This window comes from Rhinoraja longicauda, chromosome 15 (genome assembly GCF_053455715.1).
Source record: "Rhinoraja longicauda isolate Sanriku21f chromosome 15, sRhiLon1.1, whole genome shotgun sequence".
Classification (NCBI taxonomy): Eukaryota; Metazoa; Chordata; class Chondrichthyes; order Rajiformes; family Arhynchobatidae; genus Rhinoraja; species Rhinoraja longicauda.
Genome location: NC_135967.1, coordinates 49,577,933 through 49,595,432, shown reverse-complemented (window position 1 = coordinate 49,595,432; position 17,500 = coordinate 49,577,933). Strand labels below are relative to the sequence as shown.

Genomic DNA, 17,500 nt, shown 5'->3' with positions numbered 1-17,500 from the left:
GTAAACATGAGACTGCCATGTCTGCAGGAAGGAGGATTGGTGGGGAAGGGTTAATGGTGAGGAAACACAGCCTGTGTGTGTCTGCTGCACATGTGTGTTCCTCTGCATTTCACCCACCCTGGCTTGGCCTGGCTTGGCTTGGCCTGGCTTGGCTTGGCTTGGCTTGGCTTGGCTTGACTTGGCTTGGCTGTCTGATCCCTTGCAGCCCGGTACAGACGCTGGCTGCCAGCACTGAACATCATAGCAACCTAACCTACAACATCATGGCCTAACCTACCAACATGATCGCCACCTGACCCTAACCCACCGACTGGCCAGTGAGCCGCGGCCTGAGCTGCTAGCATCTCCTTGCCCTCCACAGCCCCAGGACGAGGCTTCTCCTTGGCAACAGAATCAATCTTGTCAGTGGACACGACCACCACGGTGGAATTATTTGTTGATCCCAGAAGAGTTGTTACGTGCCAGGCACACGCTCGGCCGCCCCTGGCCAATGGAGCAGAGAGAGAGATCTCTGTGTCCAGCGGCCACATGTTCACCAGTGGCCACATGTTCACCAGCGCACGCCAACATCTGGAATACCATCCGTCATCCACTCCGACAATGCGCTCTCATGAAGAGCAGCAGCACAGTGTGTGGACACTGTCACAACAGGCCAGATGTTGCCCCCCCACTGTCACATCAGGCCAGATGTTCCCCACCCACTGTCACATCAGGCCAGTTGTTGCCCCCCTACCACTGTCACATCAGACCAGATGTTGCCCCCTACCACTGTCACATCAGGCCAGATGTTGCCCCCCTACCACTGTCACATCAGGCCAGATGTTGCCCCCTACCACTGTCACCAGGCCAGATGTTGCCCACCCTATGGCTGTCACGCCAGGCCAGATGTTGCCCCCCTACCACTGTCACATCAGGCCAGATGTTGCCCCCTACCACTGTCACCAGGCCAGATGTTGCCCACCCTACCGCTGTCACACCAGGCCAGATGTTGCCCCCCCACTGTCACATCAGGCCAGATGTTGCCCCCTACCACTGTCACATCAGGCCAGATGTTGCCCCCCTACCACTGTCACATCAGGCCAGATGATGCCACCCCACTGTCACACCAGGCCAGATGTAGTCCCCCTACCACGGTCACACCAGGCCAGATGTTGCCCCCTACCACTATCACACCAGGCCAGATGTTGCACCCCACTGTCACATCAGGCCAGATGATGCCCCCTTACCACTGTCACATCAGGCCAGATGATGCCACCCCACTGTCACACCAGGCCAGATGTTGTCCCCCCACTGTCACACCAGGCCAGATGTTGCCACTCCACCCCACACTGTCACATCAGGCCAAATGTTGCTCCCCCACCACGGTCACATCGGGCCAGATGTTGCTACTCCACCCCACACTGTCACACCAGGATGGATGTTGCTCCTCCACCCCACACTGCCACACCAGGCCAGATGTTACCCCCCAGTGTCACATCAGGCCAGATGTTTCCCCCCACACACTGTCACACCAGGCCAGATGTTGCTCCTCCCCCCACACTATCACACCAGGGCAGATGTTGCCCCCCACACTGTCACCAGGACAGATTTGCCACTCCACCTCACACTGTCACATCAGGCCAGATGTTGCCCCTGCACTGTCACACCAGGACAGATGTTGCCCCTCCACACACTGTCACATCAGGCCAGATGTTGCCCCTCCACGCACTGTCACACCAGGACAGATGTTGCCCCTCCACGCACTGTCACACCAGGACAGATGTTGCCCCTACACCCCACACTATTACATCAGGTCAGATGCTGCCCCTCCATCCCACACTGTCACATTGGACCAGATGTTACCCCTCCATCCCACACTGTCACATTGGACCAGATGTTACCCCTCCACCCCACACTGTCACTTCAGGCCAGATGTTGCCCTTCCCACACTGTTACATCAGGCCAGATGTTGCCCTTCCCACACTGTTACATCAGGCCAGATGTTGCCCCTCCACCCCACACTGTTACATCAGGCCAGATGTTGCCCCTCCACCCCACTGTTACATCAGGCCAGATGTTGCCCCTCCACCCCACAGTTACACCAGGCCACATGTTGCCCCTCCACCCCACACTGTCACATCAGGCCAGATGTTGCCCTTCCCACACTGTTACACCAGGCCAGATGTTGCCCCTCCCACACTGTTACATCAGGCCAGATGTTGCCCCTCCACCCCACTGTTACATCAGGCCAGATGTTGCCCCTCCCACACTGTTACACCAGGCCAGATGTTGCCCCTCTCACACTGTTACACCAGGCCAGATGTTGCCCCTCCCACACTGTTACACCAGGCCAGATGTTGCCCCTCCACCCCACACTGTTACATCAGGCCAGATGTTGCCCCTCCATCTCCTGCCCTCGATCACACAAGGGCTAATTTTAGTGAGGTCCTGCAATATTACTAACCACGTCACCTACATTCATATCTCAATGGTAAATGTAAAAGCAGCAAACACTGGTCTCCACTGGTGACAGGTCCCTGGTCTGACCAGTCACCATCTTTACCTTCAAACCAATATCATATTATATCCAATCTCCCACACTGCCTTCATCAGTGACTGCCCCGTCTACACTTATGCCCACAATCCCACATCACACTTTGCCTTTTCAGAGGCCCCCTCAGCAGTAACTCACCCAGCACCTCGAACTCACCGGCATGTTGTGGCCAGGTTTTTCTTTGCAGCCTTTGTTAAACAGAGGTGCAACATGAATGGTCCTCCAGTGTCCTGGTATCGTGTCCATGCCACTGATGGTACAGGTATCTCAGCCAGGGCCTCACCATTTCTCCCCGAGCTTCCCACAATGTCCTCAGATCCTCCTGATCAGATTCCGTGGATTTATGAACCTTTACGTGTGTTAAGACTACCGGCACATCTGCCTCCATGTGTGGGCTCTTCCAGATACAGGCGATGCTGATTCTTTGGAATTCTCTACCCGAGAGATCTGTGGTCTGGAAGCTGCCCTTTAAATATCCACTGCTGCTGTATCCTTGGCCTGGCTACACTGCCGGTGTACATTTAACATGGTTCACTCTTGGTATATGTTTAACATGGCTACATTGTGTGATGCAAGGAACTGCAGATGCTGGTTTACACCAAAGATAGACACAAAATGCTGGAGTGACTTAAGCAGGACAGGCAGCATCTCTGAAGAGAAGGAACGGGTGACGATTTGGGACGAGACCCTTCTTCAGACTGAGAGTCGGGAGAGGAAGTCTAGAGAAATGGAGGGATGAGGTGTGAAAATGACAAATCAAAGAATGGGGTTAGGAGGGAGAGATAGATCAGCCATGATTGAATGATGGAGTAGACTTGATGGGCTGAATGGCCTCATTCTGCTCGTACAACTGATGAATTTATGAACGGGCCCTTTGGTTCAACTTGTTAATGCTGACCAACATGCCCCATCGACACTAATCCAACAACAATGGCCAACATGCCCCATCTACACTAGTCCCACCTGCCCACACCGACCAACATGCCCCATCTACACTAGTCCCACCTGCCCACACCGGCCAACATTCCCCATCTACACTAGTCCTACACCGACCAACATGCCCCATCGACACTCTAGTCCCACACCGGCCAACATGCCCCATCTGCACTAGTCCCACCTGCCCACACCGACCAACATGCCCCATCTACACTAGTCCCACACCGACCAACATGCCCCATCGACACTCTAGTCCCACAACGACCAACATGCCCCATCTACTCAAGTCCCACCTGCCCACACCGGCCAACATGCCCCATCTACACTGGTCCCACCTGCCCACATCGACCAACATGCCCCATCTACACTAGTCCCACCTGCCCACACCGACCAACATGCCCCATCTACACTAGTCCCACCTGCCCACACCAACCAACATGCCCCATCTACACTAGTCCCACCTGCTCACACCGGCCAACATGCCCCATCTACACTAGTCCCACCTGCCCACACCGACCAACATGCCCCATCTACACTAGTCCCACATGCCCACACCGACCAACATGCCCCATCTACACTAGTCCCACCTGCCCACACCGACCAACATGCCCCATCTACACTAGTCCCACACCGACCAACATGCCCCATCTACACTAGTCCCACACTGGCCAACATGCCCCATCTACACGTCCCACACCGGCCATCATGCCCCATCTACACTGATCCCACCTGCCTACACCGGCCAACAAGCCCCATCTACACTAGTCCCACCTGCCCACACCGACCAACATGCCCCATCTACACTAGTACCACCTGCCCACACCGACCAATATGCCCCATCTACACCTGTCCCACCTGCCCACACCGGCCAGCATGCCCCATCTACACTGGTCCCACCAGTCCACACTGACTAACATGCCCCATCAACACTAGTCCCACCAGCCCACAACGACCAACATGCCCCATCTACACTAGTCCCACCAGCCCACAACGACCAACATGCCCCATCAACACTAGTCCCACCAGCCCACAACGACCAACACGCCCCATCTACACTAATCCCACCTGCCCACACCGATCAACATGCCCCATCTACACTAGTCCCACACTGGCCAACATGCCCCATCTACACTAATCCCACCTGCCCACACCGATCAACATGCCCCATCTACACTAATCCCACCTGCCCGCGTTTGGCCCATATGCTTCTAAACCTATCTTATCCATGTACTTGTCCAAATATTTTTGAAACATCGTGATAGGGCCTCAGCTACCTCCTCTGGCCGCTCGTTCCGTTCACCTACAACCTTTCTGCAAAAAAAGTTGCCCTTCAGGTTCCTGTTCCCACTCAAATCTATGTCCTCTGATTCTTGATTCTGAGTAAAAGACTGTGCATCTACCCGATCTATTCCTCTCATGATCTGCTATAAGATCACCCCTCATTCTCTTGCGCTCCAAGGAATAGAGACCCAGCCTGTTCAACCTCTCCCGATAGCTCACATCCTCATAAATCTTCTCTGCGCCATGCCTAGGTTTACATCTTTCCTATAACAGGGTGGACAAAACGGAACACAATTCTCTAAATGTGGCCTCACCAATGTCGTGTACAACTGTAATATAATCTCCCAACCTCCATACTCAATACTCTGAACAATGGAGGCCAATGTGCCAAATGCCTTCTTGGCCACCCTCTCTACCTGAGAGTCCACTTTCAAGGGACTAGGTACCTGTACTCATAGGTTGGTCGTAAGTCACAGGACCCATCGAGTCTACTCCTCCATTCAATTATGGCTGATCTACCTTTCCCTCTCAACCACACTCTCCTCATAATGCCTCTATCTACAACACTACCCAGAGGCCCACCATTCCCCGTGTAGGTCCTGCCCATGTTAGACATCCCAAAATGTACCTTGTACTTCTCTGTGTTAAATTCCATCAACCATTCCTCCGCCCACCTGGCCAATTGATCCAGAACCTGCTGCAATCTTTCACAATTATCCTCACTAGCTGTAAAACCACTCACTTTTGTATCATCAGCAAACTTGCTAATCTTGCCCTTTCTGTTCTCATCCAAATCACTGATGTAGATGACAAACAGTAACGGGCCCAACACCGAACCCTGAGGCCCACCACTAGTCACAGGCTTCCAGTCTGAGGCGCAACCTTCCACCATCACCCTCTGCTTCCTTCCACAAAGCTGATTAGCTATCTATTCAGCTATTCCTCCCTGGATCCCATGCGATCTAACTTTCCAGAACAGCCTACCATGCGGAGCCTTGTCGAATGCCTTTCTGAAGTCCATGTGTACAACATCTACAGCTCTGCCCACATTCACATCTACAGCTCTGCCCACATCCACATCTACAGCTGTGCCCACATCCACATCTACAGCTGTGCCCACATCCACATCTACAGCTGTGCCCACATCCACATCTACAGCTGTGCCCACATCCACATCTACAGCTGTGCCCATATCCACATCTACAGCTGTGCCCACATCCACATCTACAGCTGTGCCCACATCCACATCCACATCCACATCTACAGCTGTGCCCACATCCACATCTACAGCTGTGCCCACATCCACATCTACAGCTGTGCCCACATCCACATCTACATCCACATCTACAGCTGTGCCCACATCCACATCCACATCCACATCCACATCCACATCTACAGCTGTGCCCACATCCACATCTACAGCTGTGCCCACATCCACATCTACAGCTGTGCCCATATCCACATCTACAGCTGTGCCCACATCCACATCTACAGCTGTGCCCACATCCACATCCACATCCACAGCTGTGCCCACATCCACATCCACATCCACAGCTGTGCCCACATCCACATCTACATCTACAGCTGTGCCCACATCCACATCCACAGCTGTGCCCACATCCACATCTACAGCTGTGCCCACATCCACATCCACATCTACATCTACAGCTGTGCCCACATCCACATCTACATCCACATCTACAGCTGTGCCCACATCCACATCCACATCCACATCCACATCCACATCCACAGCTGTGCCCACATCCACATCCACATCTACAGCTGTGCCCACATCCACATCTACAGCTGTGCCAACGGGTACTTGCCTTTTTGCCCTCCTGATATCCTTTTTTACTTTGTTCCTCAGTTCCTAAAATTCCACCAGCGATACACTTGATCCCAGTGCCTGTACCTGCCCCAGGTGTACATGATGCCAGTGCCTGTACCTGCCCCAGGTGTACACGATCCCAGTGCCTGTACCTGCCCCAGGTGTACACGATCCCAGTGCCTGTACCTGCCCCAGGTGTACACGATCCCAGTGCCTGTACCTGCCCCAGGTGTACATGATGCCAGTGCCTGTACCTGCCCCAGGTGTACATGATCCCAGTGCCTGTACCTGTCCCCAGGTGTACACGATCCCAGTGCCTGTACCTGCCCCAGGTGTACACGATCCCAGCTGCCTGTACCTGTCCCCAGCTTCCTTACACCCACCTGCCTTGCCCTTCACTCTAACAGGAACATGCATGACCTGAGCTCCTGTCAGCACATGGTTAGAAACATCCCGCTTTCCTGACGTTCCTTCACTGTCTAACAATGAGTGTGTTCCGGTCTCCAACCCATAAAGTTGGCCTTGCCCCAAGATGTGAGCCTGGACACACCTGCAACTACACCTGTCACAGTGTGAGCCTGGACACACCTGCAACTACACCTGTCACAGTGTGAGCCTGGACACACCTGCAACTACACCTGTCACGGTGTGAGCCTGGACACACCTGCAACACCTGTCACAGTGTGAGCCTGGACACACCTGCAAAACCTGTCACGGTGTGAGCCTGGACACACCTGCAACACCTGTCACGGTGTGAGCCTGGACACACCTGCAACACCTGTCACGGTGTGAGCCTGGACACACCTGCAACACCTGTCATGTTAAATAGAGGAGCCAAACGGAGAAAGACACAGTGTGCTGGAGTAACTCAGCGGGTCAGGCAGCATCTGTGGAGAACATGGATAGGTGACGTTTCACAGAGTGCTGGAGTAACTCAGTGGGTCAGGCAGCATCTGTGGAGAACATGGATAGGTGGCGCTTCACAGTGTGCTGGAGTAACTCAGTGGGTCAGGCAGCATCTGTGGAGAACATGGATAGGTGACGTTTCACAGAATGAATGAATGAATGAATGAATAAGTTTATTGGCCAAGTATGTGCAGATACAAGGAATGTGCCTTGGTGCTCCGCTCACAAATATCAACACAAACATACAGTTAACAATTAAGAATAAAGCATAAACACATCAAAACAATAAGGATACAACATCACGGTCTAAACATGTGGGTGGAAATAAACCAGAGCAAAAAAGAGACTCCAGACTTTGGTTATTGAGTAGAGCTACCACTCGTGGAACAAAGCTGTTTTTATGTCTGGCTGTGGCTGCTTTGACAGTCCGGAGTCGCCTTCCAGAGGGAAATGCTTCAAAGAGTTTGTGGCCAGGGTGAGAGGGGTCAGAGATGATCTTGCCCGCTCGCTTCCTGGTCCTTGCAGTGTACGGTTCGTCAATGGGGGGAAGGTTGCAGCCAACAACCTTCTCAGCTGTGCGAACGATCCGTTGCAGCCTCCGGATGTCGTTCTTGGTGGCTGAGCCAAACCAGACCATGATGGAGAAGGTGAGGACGGACTCAATGATGGCAGTATAGAATTGGACCATCATTGCCTGTGGCAGATTGTGTTTCTTCAGTTGCCGCAGGAAGTACATCCTCTGTTGGGCCTTTTTGACTGTGGAGTCGATGGTGGCCCCCCATTTAAGGTCCCTGGAGATGATGGTTCCAAGGAACGTAAATGACTCCACAGATGTGACTATGGTGTTGTTGATGGTGAGTGGGGGAGGGGAGGGGGAGCTCTCCTAAAGTCTACAATTAGTTCCACTGTCTTGGGAGCATTGAGCTTCAGGTTGTTGCGATGGCACCAGGACGCCAGCTGTGTCACTTCCCCTCTGTAGGCAGATTCCTCCCCATCCTGGATCAGTCCAATCAGGGTAGTGTCATCCGCAAACTTGAGGAGCTTGACAGAGGAGTGTGTGGAGGTGCAATCGTTGGTGTAGAGAGAGTAAAGGAGAGGGGAGAGTACGCAGCCTTGCGGTGCTCCTATGCTGAGGGTCTGCGGGTCTGAGATGTGCTTTCCCAGCCTCACATGCTGCTTCCTGTCCGTCAGGAAGTTGGTGAACCACTGACAGAGGTGACGTTTCACAGAGTGCTGGAGTAACTCAGTGGGTCAGGCAGCATCTGTGGAGAACATGGATAGGTGACGTTTCAGGTTGGGACCTGTCTTCAGACTGCTCCCAGCACATTGTGGTTCACTGCAGTTCCTTGCGTCTGCCTGTAAAATGTCACGGTGCTTTGCCGAGGTGGAAGGTTTAGAGAGGAGAGTGAACAGAGCGATGCACAGGAACGGGGCTGTGCTAATTAGGGTTGGAGGCGATAACCAGCCCAACAAATTGAAACTCAGTCGGCTGTGAACCAACGACTCGCTGTGAACCAACGACTCGCTGTGAACCAACGACTCGCTGTGAACCAACGACTCGCTGTGAACCAACGACTCGCTGTGAACCAACGACTCGCTGTGAACCAACGACTCGCTGTGAACCAACGACTCGCTGTGAACCAACGACTCGCTGTGAACCAACGACTCGCTGTGAACCAACGACTCGCTGTGAACCAACGACTCGCTGTGAACCAACGACTCGCTGTGAACCAACGACTCGCTGTGAACCAACGACTCGCTGTGAACCAACGACTCGCTGTGAACCAACGACTCGCTGTGAACCAACGACTCGCTGTGAACCCAAATTAAAAATGAACAATTGCAGGAGAACATTTGCAATCACAAACTACTTTGCACATCGCCACGGGTGGCACATGAGGGGTGGCACGTGGAGGGGTGGCATGTGGAGGGGTGGCAGATGAGGGGTGGCACATGAGGGGTGGCACGTGGAGGGGTGGCATGTGGAGGGGTGGCAGATGAGGGGTGGCACGTGAGGGGTGGCAGATGGAGGGGTGGCATGTGGAGGGGTGGCAGATGAGGGGTGGCACATGAGGGTGGCAGATGGAGGGGTGGCATGTGGAGGGGAGGCAGGGTTGATCTCCTTCATCCTTCATCCTCCACTGACCATCTCTCCGTGTCCAGTCACTGCAGGTGCCACTGGGACTGGGACTGGATGCCAGGCTGACCATCTCTCTGTGTCTGGTCACTGCAGGTGCCACTGGGACTGGGACTGGATGCCAGGCTGACCATCTCTCTGTGTCTGGTCACTGCAGGTGCCACTAGGACTGGGACTGGATGCCAGGTGGGCCATGGCCGCACACATTCTGGCCTTCTTGTTGTCTACAGGTTCGCTCCTGATCGTGCTCTTGTCCAGGACCTGCCTGACTGTCCATGGGTAAGTGGCCACACCAGCTCACCGTAACCACAGCCCGTGGGATGAACCCCACCATTCCTCTTCACCTTCTTGTGCGAGGATGTCACTAACCCCCAGAGAAGATTGACGAGGATGTTGCCAGGACCCGAGGGCCAGAACTACAGGGAGAGAGAGGCTGGGACTCCAACCCATGGAGCACAGGAGGATGAGGACAATAGACAATAGGTGCAGGAGGAGGCCATTCGGCCCTTCGAGCCAGCACCACCATTCAATGTGATCATGGCTGATCATTCTCAATCAGTACCCCGTTCCTGCCTTCTCCCCATACCCCCTGACTCGCTATCCTTAAGAGCTCTATCTAGCTCTCTCTTGAATGCATTCAGAGAATTAGCTTCCACTGCCTTCTGAGGCAGAGAATTCCACAGATTCACAACTCTCTGACTGAAAAGGTTTTTCCTCATCTCAGTTCTAAATGGCCGACCCCTTATTCTTAACTGTGGCCCTGGTTCTGGACTCCCCCAACATTGGGAACATGTTTCCTGCCTCTAACGTGTCCAACCCCTTAATAATCTTATACGTTTCGATAAGATCTCCTCTCATCCTTCTAAATTCCAGTGTATACAAGCCTAGTCGCTCCAGTCTTTCAACATACGACAGTCCCGCCATTCCGGGAATTAACCTAGTGAACCTACGCTGCACGCCCTCAATAGCAAGAATATCCTTCCTCAAATTTGGAGACCAAAACTGCACACAGTACTCCAGGTGCGGTCTCACCAGGGCCCTGTACAACTGCAGAAGGACCTCTTTGCTCCTATACTCAACTCCTCTTGTTATGAAGGCCAACATTCCATTGGCTTTCTTCACTGCCCGGAGGTGGGGGGTGAGGGGGGGGGGGTGAGAGGGGGGGGGGTGAGAGGGGGGGGTGAGAGGGGGGGGGAGAGATCTGTGCTCGTACAATGGGCCTGTGGCGACTGATGAGCCCCCTCCCCCCCCCGCGGGGCCCGGCCGCTGACCACTGCCCACTGACCGCTGACCGCTGACCACTGACCGCTGACCACTGACCGCTGGACATTGCCGCTGGGTTTGCGGTTGCAGGTTCTCCAAGAAGCACGCGCGGCCGGTGCCCACCGACGGCAAGGACAACATTACCATCTTCACCAGGATCCTCGACGGCCTCTTGGACGGTTACGACAACCGGCTACGGCCCGGCCTGGGAGGTAGCGGTCAGCGGCCGGAGAGCGCGAACCCCCTCCCCCACAGTCCCCCCCTCCCCACACCCCCTCCCCCACAGTCCCCCCTCCCACACCCCTCCCCACAGTCCCCCCCTCCCCACACCCCTGCCCCCACACCCCCTCCCCCACAGTCCCCCCTCCCCACACCCCCTCCCCCACAGTCCCCCCCTCCCCACACCCCCTCCCCACAGTCCCCCCTCCCCACACCCCCTCCCCCACAGTCCCCCCAGCCCCACCCCCCAGCCCGGCCACCCCCAGCCGGGTTGGGGAGGGGGTGTGGGGGAGGGGTGGGCGGGAGGTGGGGGTTGGGGGCTGGGCTGGGGATGGAGCTGAGGGTGGGGCTGGGGGTGGAGCTGAGGTGGGGCTGGGGGTGGAGCTGGGGGTGGGGGCTGGGGCTGGGGATGGAGCTGAGGGTGGAGCTGGGGGTGGGGGTGGGGCTGGGGTGGGGGCTGGGGGTGGGGATGGAGCTGAGGGTGGGGCTGGGGGTGGGGCTGGGGGCTGGGGCTGGGATGGAGCTGAGGGTGGGGCTGGGGGTGGGGGCTGGGGATGGAGCTGAGGGTGGGGTGGGGCTGGGGGTGGGGCTGGGGGTGGGGCTGGGGGTGGGGCTGGGGGTGGGCTGGGGGTGGGGCTGGGGGTGGGGCTGGGGCTGGGGTGGGGCTGGGGCTGGGATGGAGCTGAGGGTGGGGCTGGGGGTGGAGCTAAGGGTGGGCTGGGGCTGGGGGTGGGGGTGGGGCTGGGGGTGGGGCTGGGGGTGGGGCTGGGGGTGGGGGTGGGGCTGGAGGTGGGGCTGGGGTGGAGCTAAGGGTGGGGCTGGGGCTGGGGGTGGGGCTGGGGCTGGGGGTGGGCTGGAGGTGGGGCTGGGGGTGGAGCTAAGGGTGGGGCTGGGGCTGGGGCTGGGGCTGGGGCTGGGGGTGGGGCTGGAGGTGGGCTGGGGGTGGAGCTAAGGGTGGGGCTGGGGCTGGAGCTAAGGGTGGGGCTGGGGGTGGGGCTGGGGGTGGGGGTGGGGCTGGGGCTGGGGGTGGGGGTGGGGCTGGGGGTGGGGCTGGGGCTGGGGGTGGAGCTGGAGGTGGGGGTGGGGCTGGGGGTGGAGCTAATGGTGGGCTGGGGGTGGGAGTGGGGCTGGGGGTGGGGGTGGGGCTGGGGGTGGGGCTGGGGGTGGGGCTGGGGGTGGGGCTGGAGGTGGGGGTGGGGCTGGGGGTGGGGGTGGGGGTGGGGGTGGGGCTGGAGGTGGGGGTGGGGCTGGGGGTGGGGCTGGGGCTGGGGGTGGGGGCTGGAGGTGGGGCTGGGGCTGGGGTGGGGCTGGGGGTGGGGGTGGGGCTGGGGGTGGGGGTGGGGTGGGGGTGGGGGTGGGGCTGGCCGGGCCGGGCCGGGTGTGCGGGTCTCTGACCCATCAACCCTCAGCCACCAACAAACCAGTCAGCGCCCGGTGGGTCCCGTCTCCCGCCCTCAACGGCCCCAACGAGAGAATCCCAGCCCGGCCCAGCTCCACCCCCAGGGGAGGGGTCTGGGGGAGGGGTCTGGGGGGAGTGGGGGAGGGATCTGAGGGAGGGTCTGGGGGAGGGGGGAGGAGTGAGGTGGGGGAGTGGGAGTGGGGGTGAGGAGTGGGGGAGGGGAGGGGAGTGGAGTGGGAGGGAGTGGAGTGGGAGGGAGTGGAGTGGGGGGAGGGGGTGGGGGGTAGGTTGTTGGGGAGTGGGGGACGGGGGTTGGAGAGTAGGGGGAGTGGGGGGGGGGAGTGTGGGGGGGAGTGGGGGGGGGAGTGGGGGGGGGAGTGTGGGGTGGGGTCTCGAGTTTACATCTCCTCCTCTCCCTCCACAGAAAGTGTGACCGAGGTAAAGACAGACATCTACGTCACCAGCTTTGGGCCCGTGTCTGACACAGACATGGTGAGTGGGGGGGGTGATGGGGGTGGGGGAGTTGGGGTTGGAGGTGGGGGAGGAGGGGTGGGGGGTGATGGGGGTGGGGGTGATGGGGGTGGGGTGGGGTGGGGGTGGGGTGGGGTGAGTGGGTGGGGGTGTGGAGGAGGGGTGGGGGGTTGGGGTGGGGGAGGAGGGGTGGGGGGTGGGGAGGAGGGGTGGGGGGTTGGGGTTGGGGGTGAGTGGGTGGGGGTGGGGAGGAGGGGTGGGGGTTTGGGGTTGGGGAGGAGGGGTGGGGGGTGGGGAGGAGGGGTGGGGGGTTGGGGTTGGGGAGGAGGGGTGGGGGGTGATGGGGGTGGGGGGTGATGGGGGTGGGGTGTGAGTGGGTGGGGGTGAGTGGGTGGGGTGGGGGTGGGGAGGAGGGGTGGGGGGTTGGGGTTGGGGGAGGAGGGGTGTGGGTGGGGAGGAGGGGTGGGGGGTTGGGGTTTGGGGAGGAGGGGTGGGGGGTGGGGAGGAGGGTGGGGGGTTGGGGTTGGGGGAGGAGGGGTGGGGGGTGGGAGGAGGGGTGGGGGTTGGGGAGGAGGGGTGGGGGTGGGGGAGGGGTGGGGGGTTGGGGTTGGGGAGGAGGGGTGGGGGGTGGGGAGGAGGGGTGGGGGGTTGGGGTTGGGGGAGGAGGGGTGGGGGGTGGGGAGGAGGGGTGGGGGGTTGGGGTTGGGGGTGAGTGGGTGGGGGTGGGGAGGAGGGGTGGGGGGTTGGGTTGGGGAGAGGGGTGGGGGGTGGTGAGGAGGGGTGGGGGGTTGGGGTTGGGGGAGGAGGGTGGGGGTGGGGAGGAGGGGTGGGGGGTTGGGGTTGGGGGAGGAGGGGTGGGGGGTGGGGAGGAGGGTGGGGGGTTGGGGTTGGGGGAGGAGGGGTGGGGGGTGGGGAGGAGGGGTGGGGGGTTGGGGTTGGGGAGGAGGGGTGGGGGTGAGGAGGAGGGGTGGGGGGTTGGGGTTGGGGAGGAGGGGTGGGGGGTGGGGAGGAGGGGTGGGGGGTTGGGGTTGGGGGTGAGTGGGTGGGGGTGGGGAGGAGGGGTGGGGGGTGGGGTTGGGGAGGAGGGGTGGGGGTGGGGAGGAGGGGTGGGGGGTTGGGGTTGGGGGAGGAGGGGTGGGGGGTGGGGAGGAGGGGTGGGGGGTTGGGGTTGGGGGTGAGTGGGTGGGGGTGGGAGGAGGGTGGGGGGTTGGGTTGGGGAGGAGGGGTGGGGGTGGTGAGGAGGGGTGGGGGGTTGGGGTTGGGGAGGAGGGGTGGGGGGTGGAGAGGAGGGGTGGGGGGTGGGAGGAGGGGTGGGGGGTTGGGGTTGGGGGAGGAGGGGTGGGGGGTGGGGAGGAGGGGTGGGGGTTGGGGTTGGGGGAGGAGGGGTGGGGGGTGGGGAGGAGGGTGGGGGGTTGGGGTTGGGGAGGAGGGGTGGGGGGTGGGGAGGAGGGGTGGGGGTTGGGGTTGGGAGGAGGGTGGGGGGTGGGGAGGAGGGGTGGGGGGTTGGGGTTGGGGGTGAGTGGGTGGGGTGGGGAGGAGGGTGGGGGGTTGGGGTTGGGGAGGAGGGGTGGGGAGGAGGGGTGGGGGGTTGGGGTTGGGGAGGAGGGGTGGGGGTGGGGAGGAGGGGTGGGGGGTTGGGGTTGGGGTGGGAGAGGGGTGGGGGGTTGGGTTGGGGAGGAGGGGTGGGGGTGGGAGGAGGGGTGGGGTTGGGGTTGGGGGAGGGGGGTGGGGGTGGGGAGGAGGGGTGGGGGGTTGGGTTGGGGTGAGTGGGTGGGGGTGGGGAGGAGGGTGGGGGGTTGGGTGGGGAGGAGGGTGGGGGGTGGTGAGGAGGGGTGGGGGTTGGGGTTGGGGAGGAGGGGTGGGGGGTGGGAGGAGGGGTGGGGGGTTGGGGTTGGGGGAGGGGGGTGGGGGTGGGGAGGAGGGTGGGGGTGGGGAGGAGGGGTTGGGGTGGGGAGGAGGGGTGGGGGTGGGGAGGAGGGGAGGGGGTGGGGTGGGGTGGGGAGGAGGGGTGGGGGGTTGGGGTTGGGGAGGAGGGGGGGGTGGGGAGGGGGGTGGGGGGGTGGGGGGGGGGGGGGGGGTTGGGGTGGGGGGGGTGGGGGTGGTGAGGAGGGGTGGGGGGTTGGGGTTGGGGGAGGAAGGGTGGGGGGTGGGGAGGAGGGGTGGGGGTTGGGGTTGGGGGTGAGTGGGTGGGGGTGGGGAGGAGGGGTGGGGGGTTGGGGTTGGGGAGGAGGGGTGGGGGGTGGTGAGGAGGGGTGGGGGTTGGGGTTGGGGAGGAGGGGTGGGGGGTGGGGAGGAGGGGTGGGGGGTGGGGAGGAGGGGTGGGGGGTTGGGGTTGGGTCGGAGGAGGGGTGGGGGGTGGGGAGGAGGGTGGGGGGTTGGGTTGGGGAGGGGTAACCACACTGACCACTCTCTCCGGCCGGCAGGAGTATACAGTGGACGTGTTTTTCCGCCAGAGCTGGCGGGACGGAAGCGTCTGAAGTTCAGGGTCCGATGCGGATTCTGCCGCTCAACAACCTGCTGGCCAGCAAGATCTGGACCCCCGACACTTCTTCCACAACGGCAAGAAGTCCGTGGCCCACAACATGACCACTCCCAACAAACTGCTGCGTCTGGTGGACAACGGCACCCTGCTCTACACCATGAGGTGACCCCCAACCCTGATCCCCGACCCCCCAACCCTGACCCCCGACCCCCCAACCCTGACCCCCGACACCCCACCCTGACCCCGACCCCGACACCTGACCCCCAACTCTCACCCCCCGACACCTGACCCCCGACCCCATGCCCGATCCTGATCCCAGACCGCTGACCTCTGCCCTCACTCTGCCCCCAGGCTGACCTCTGCCCTCTGCCTCTTGCCTGACCTCTGCCCCAGGCTGACCTCTGCCCTCTGCCCCCAGGCTGACCATCAACGCCGAGTGTCGATGCACCTGGAGGATTTCCCCCATGGACGCACACGCGTGTCCACTCAAGTTCGGCAGCTGTGAGTCTGGCGTGTCCACCGTCACGCGTATCCACCTGGGGATTGGGGGTCACGGAGTGTCTGCAATGGGGGTGTGGACACACGGGCTTCTGTTGATGGGTGGGGGTGAGGGTCAGGGCTCGGGGTTCAGGGGTAAAGGTCGTGATTTGGGGTGAGGATCACGGGTCATGGGGTCAGGGGTCATGGGTCAGGGGGTCAAGTGCGGGTGTCTGACGGTCACTCTTTGCCACAGATGCCTACACCAACTCAGAGGTGATGTACGTGTGGACACGACGGTCAGGGCAACTCGGTGGTGGTGGCAGAGGACGGCTCACCGGCTCAACCAATACGACCTCCTGGGCCAGACCGTGGGCACTGAGGTCATCCGCTCCAACACAGGTGGGCCACCGACCCCTGACCCCTGCCCACTGACCCCTGCCCACCGACCCCTGCCCACTGCCCCCGGTGAACCACCGACCCTGCCCACTGACCCCTGCCCACCGACCCCTGCCCACTGACCCACCCCCAACTGCCCGCACGCTGGTCTGAGGAATGACCACTTGCTCCCCCTCATTGTCCCCCACTACCCCCTCGACCCGAAGAAAGGCCAGAACCTCTTGCTGATCCCACCCCCCTCGCGCCCACCCCCCTCACGCCCAACCCCCTCGCCCCCCCACTCCCTCGCCCCCCCACCCCCCTCACGCCCACCCCCCTCGCCCCCCCACCCCCCTCACGCCCACCCCCTCACGCCCACCCCCCTCGCCCCCCACCCCCCTCACGCCCACCCCCCTCACGCCCAACCCCCTCGCCCCCACCCCCTCGCCCCCACCCCCCTCACGCCCAACCCCGCTCGCCCCAACCCCCACCCCCTCACGCCCAACCCCCTCGCCCCCACCCCCTCGCCCCCACCCCCCTCACGCCCAACCCCCTCGCCCCCAACCCCCACCCCCCTCACGCCCAACCCCCTCGCCCCCAACCCCCTCGCCCCCACCCCCCTCGCCCCCACCCCCTTCACGCCCACCCCTCACGCCCCCACCCGCCCACCCCCCTCGCCCCCACCCCCCTCGCCCCCACCCCCCACCCCCCTCACCCCCACCCCCCACTGCCCGCGTCCCCTCCCCAGCTGCTCCGTCTGGGCGGTGGGATGACTGTCTGTCTGTCCGTCCGTCTGTCTGTTTTGCTCGCCAGGTGAATACATCGTCATGACGACTCACTTCCACCTGAAGAGGAAGATCGGCTACTTTGTCATCCAGACCTACCTGCCCTGCATCATGACCGTCATCCTGTCACAGGTGTCATTCTGGCTCAACCGTGAATCCGTGCCCGCACGTACCGTCTTTGGTCAGTTACCCCGTCTACCCCCCGTACCCCCTCCCCCCTCATCGCCCCTCCCCCCTCTGTACCCCCTCCTCGCCACTCACCCCTCTGTACCCCCTCCTCACCACTCACCCCTCTGTACCCCCTCATCGCCCCTCCCCCCTCTGTACCCCCTCATCGCCCCTCCCCCCTCTGTACCCCCCCCCCTCACCACTCTGTACCCCCTCCTCGCCCCTCCCCCCTCTGTA

At 61.0% G+C, this 17,500-nt stretch overlaps 1 protein-coding gene across 1 annotated transcript in view; it reads left to right on the top strand.

Annotated features, from left to right (window-relative positions):
• Positions 1 to 17,500, top strand: part of LOC144600305 (gamma-aminobutyric acid receptor subunit alpha-3-like) — a 22,676-nt gene that overhangs the window by 3,950 nt on the left and 1,226 nt on the right. Inside the window, 11 exon segments of the mRNA XM_078411873.1 lie at positions 9,779 to 9,900; positions 10,975 to 11,096; positions 12,927 to 12,994; positions 15,397 to 15,438; positions 15,440 to 15,515; positions 15,518 to 15,617; positions 15,874 to 15,956; positions 16,189 to 16,229; positions 16,231 to 16,269; positions 16,271 to 16,334; positions 17,124 to 17,276. Of these exon segments, the coding sequence (XP_078267999.1) occupies positions 9,815 to 9,900; positions 10,975 to 11,096; positions 12,927 to 12,994; positions 15,397 to 15,438; positions 15,440 to 15,515; positions 15,518 to 15,617; positions 15,874 to 15,956; positions 16,189 to 16,229; positions 16,231 to 16,269; positions 16,271 to 16,334; positions 17,124 to 17,276 (874 nt within the window). The 5' untranslated portion in view covers positions 9,779 to 9,814.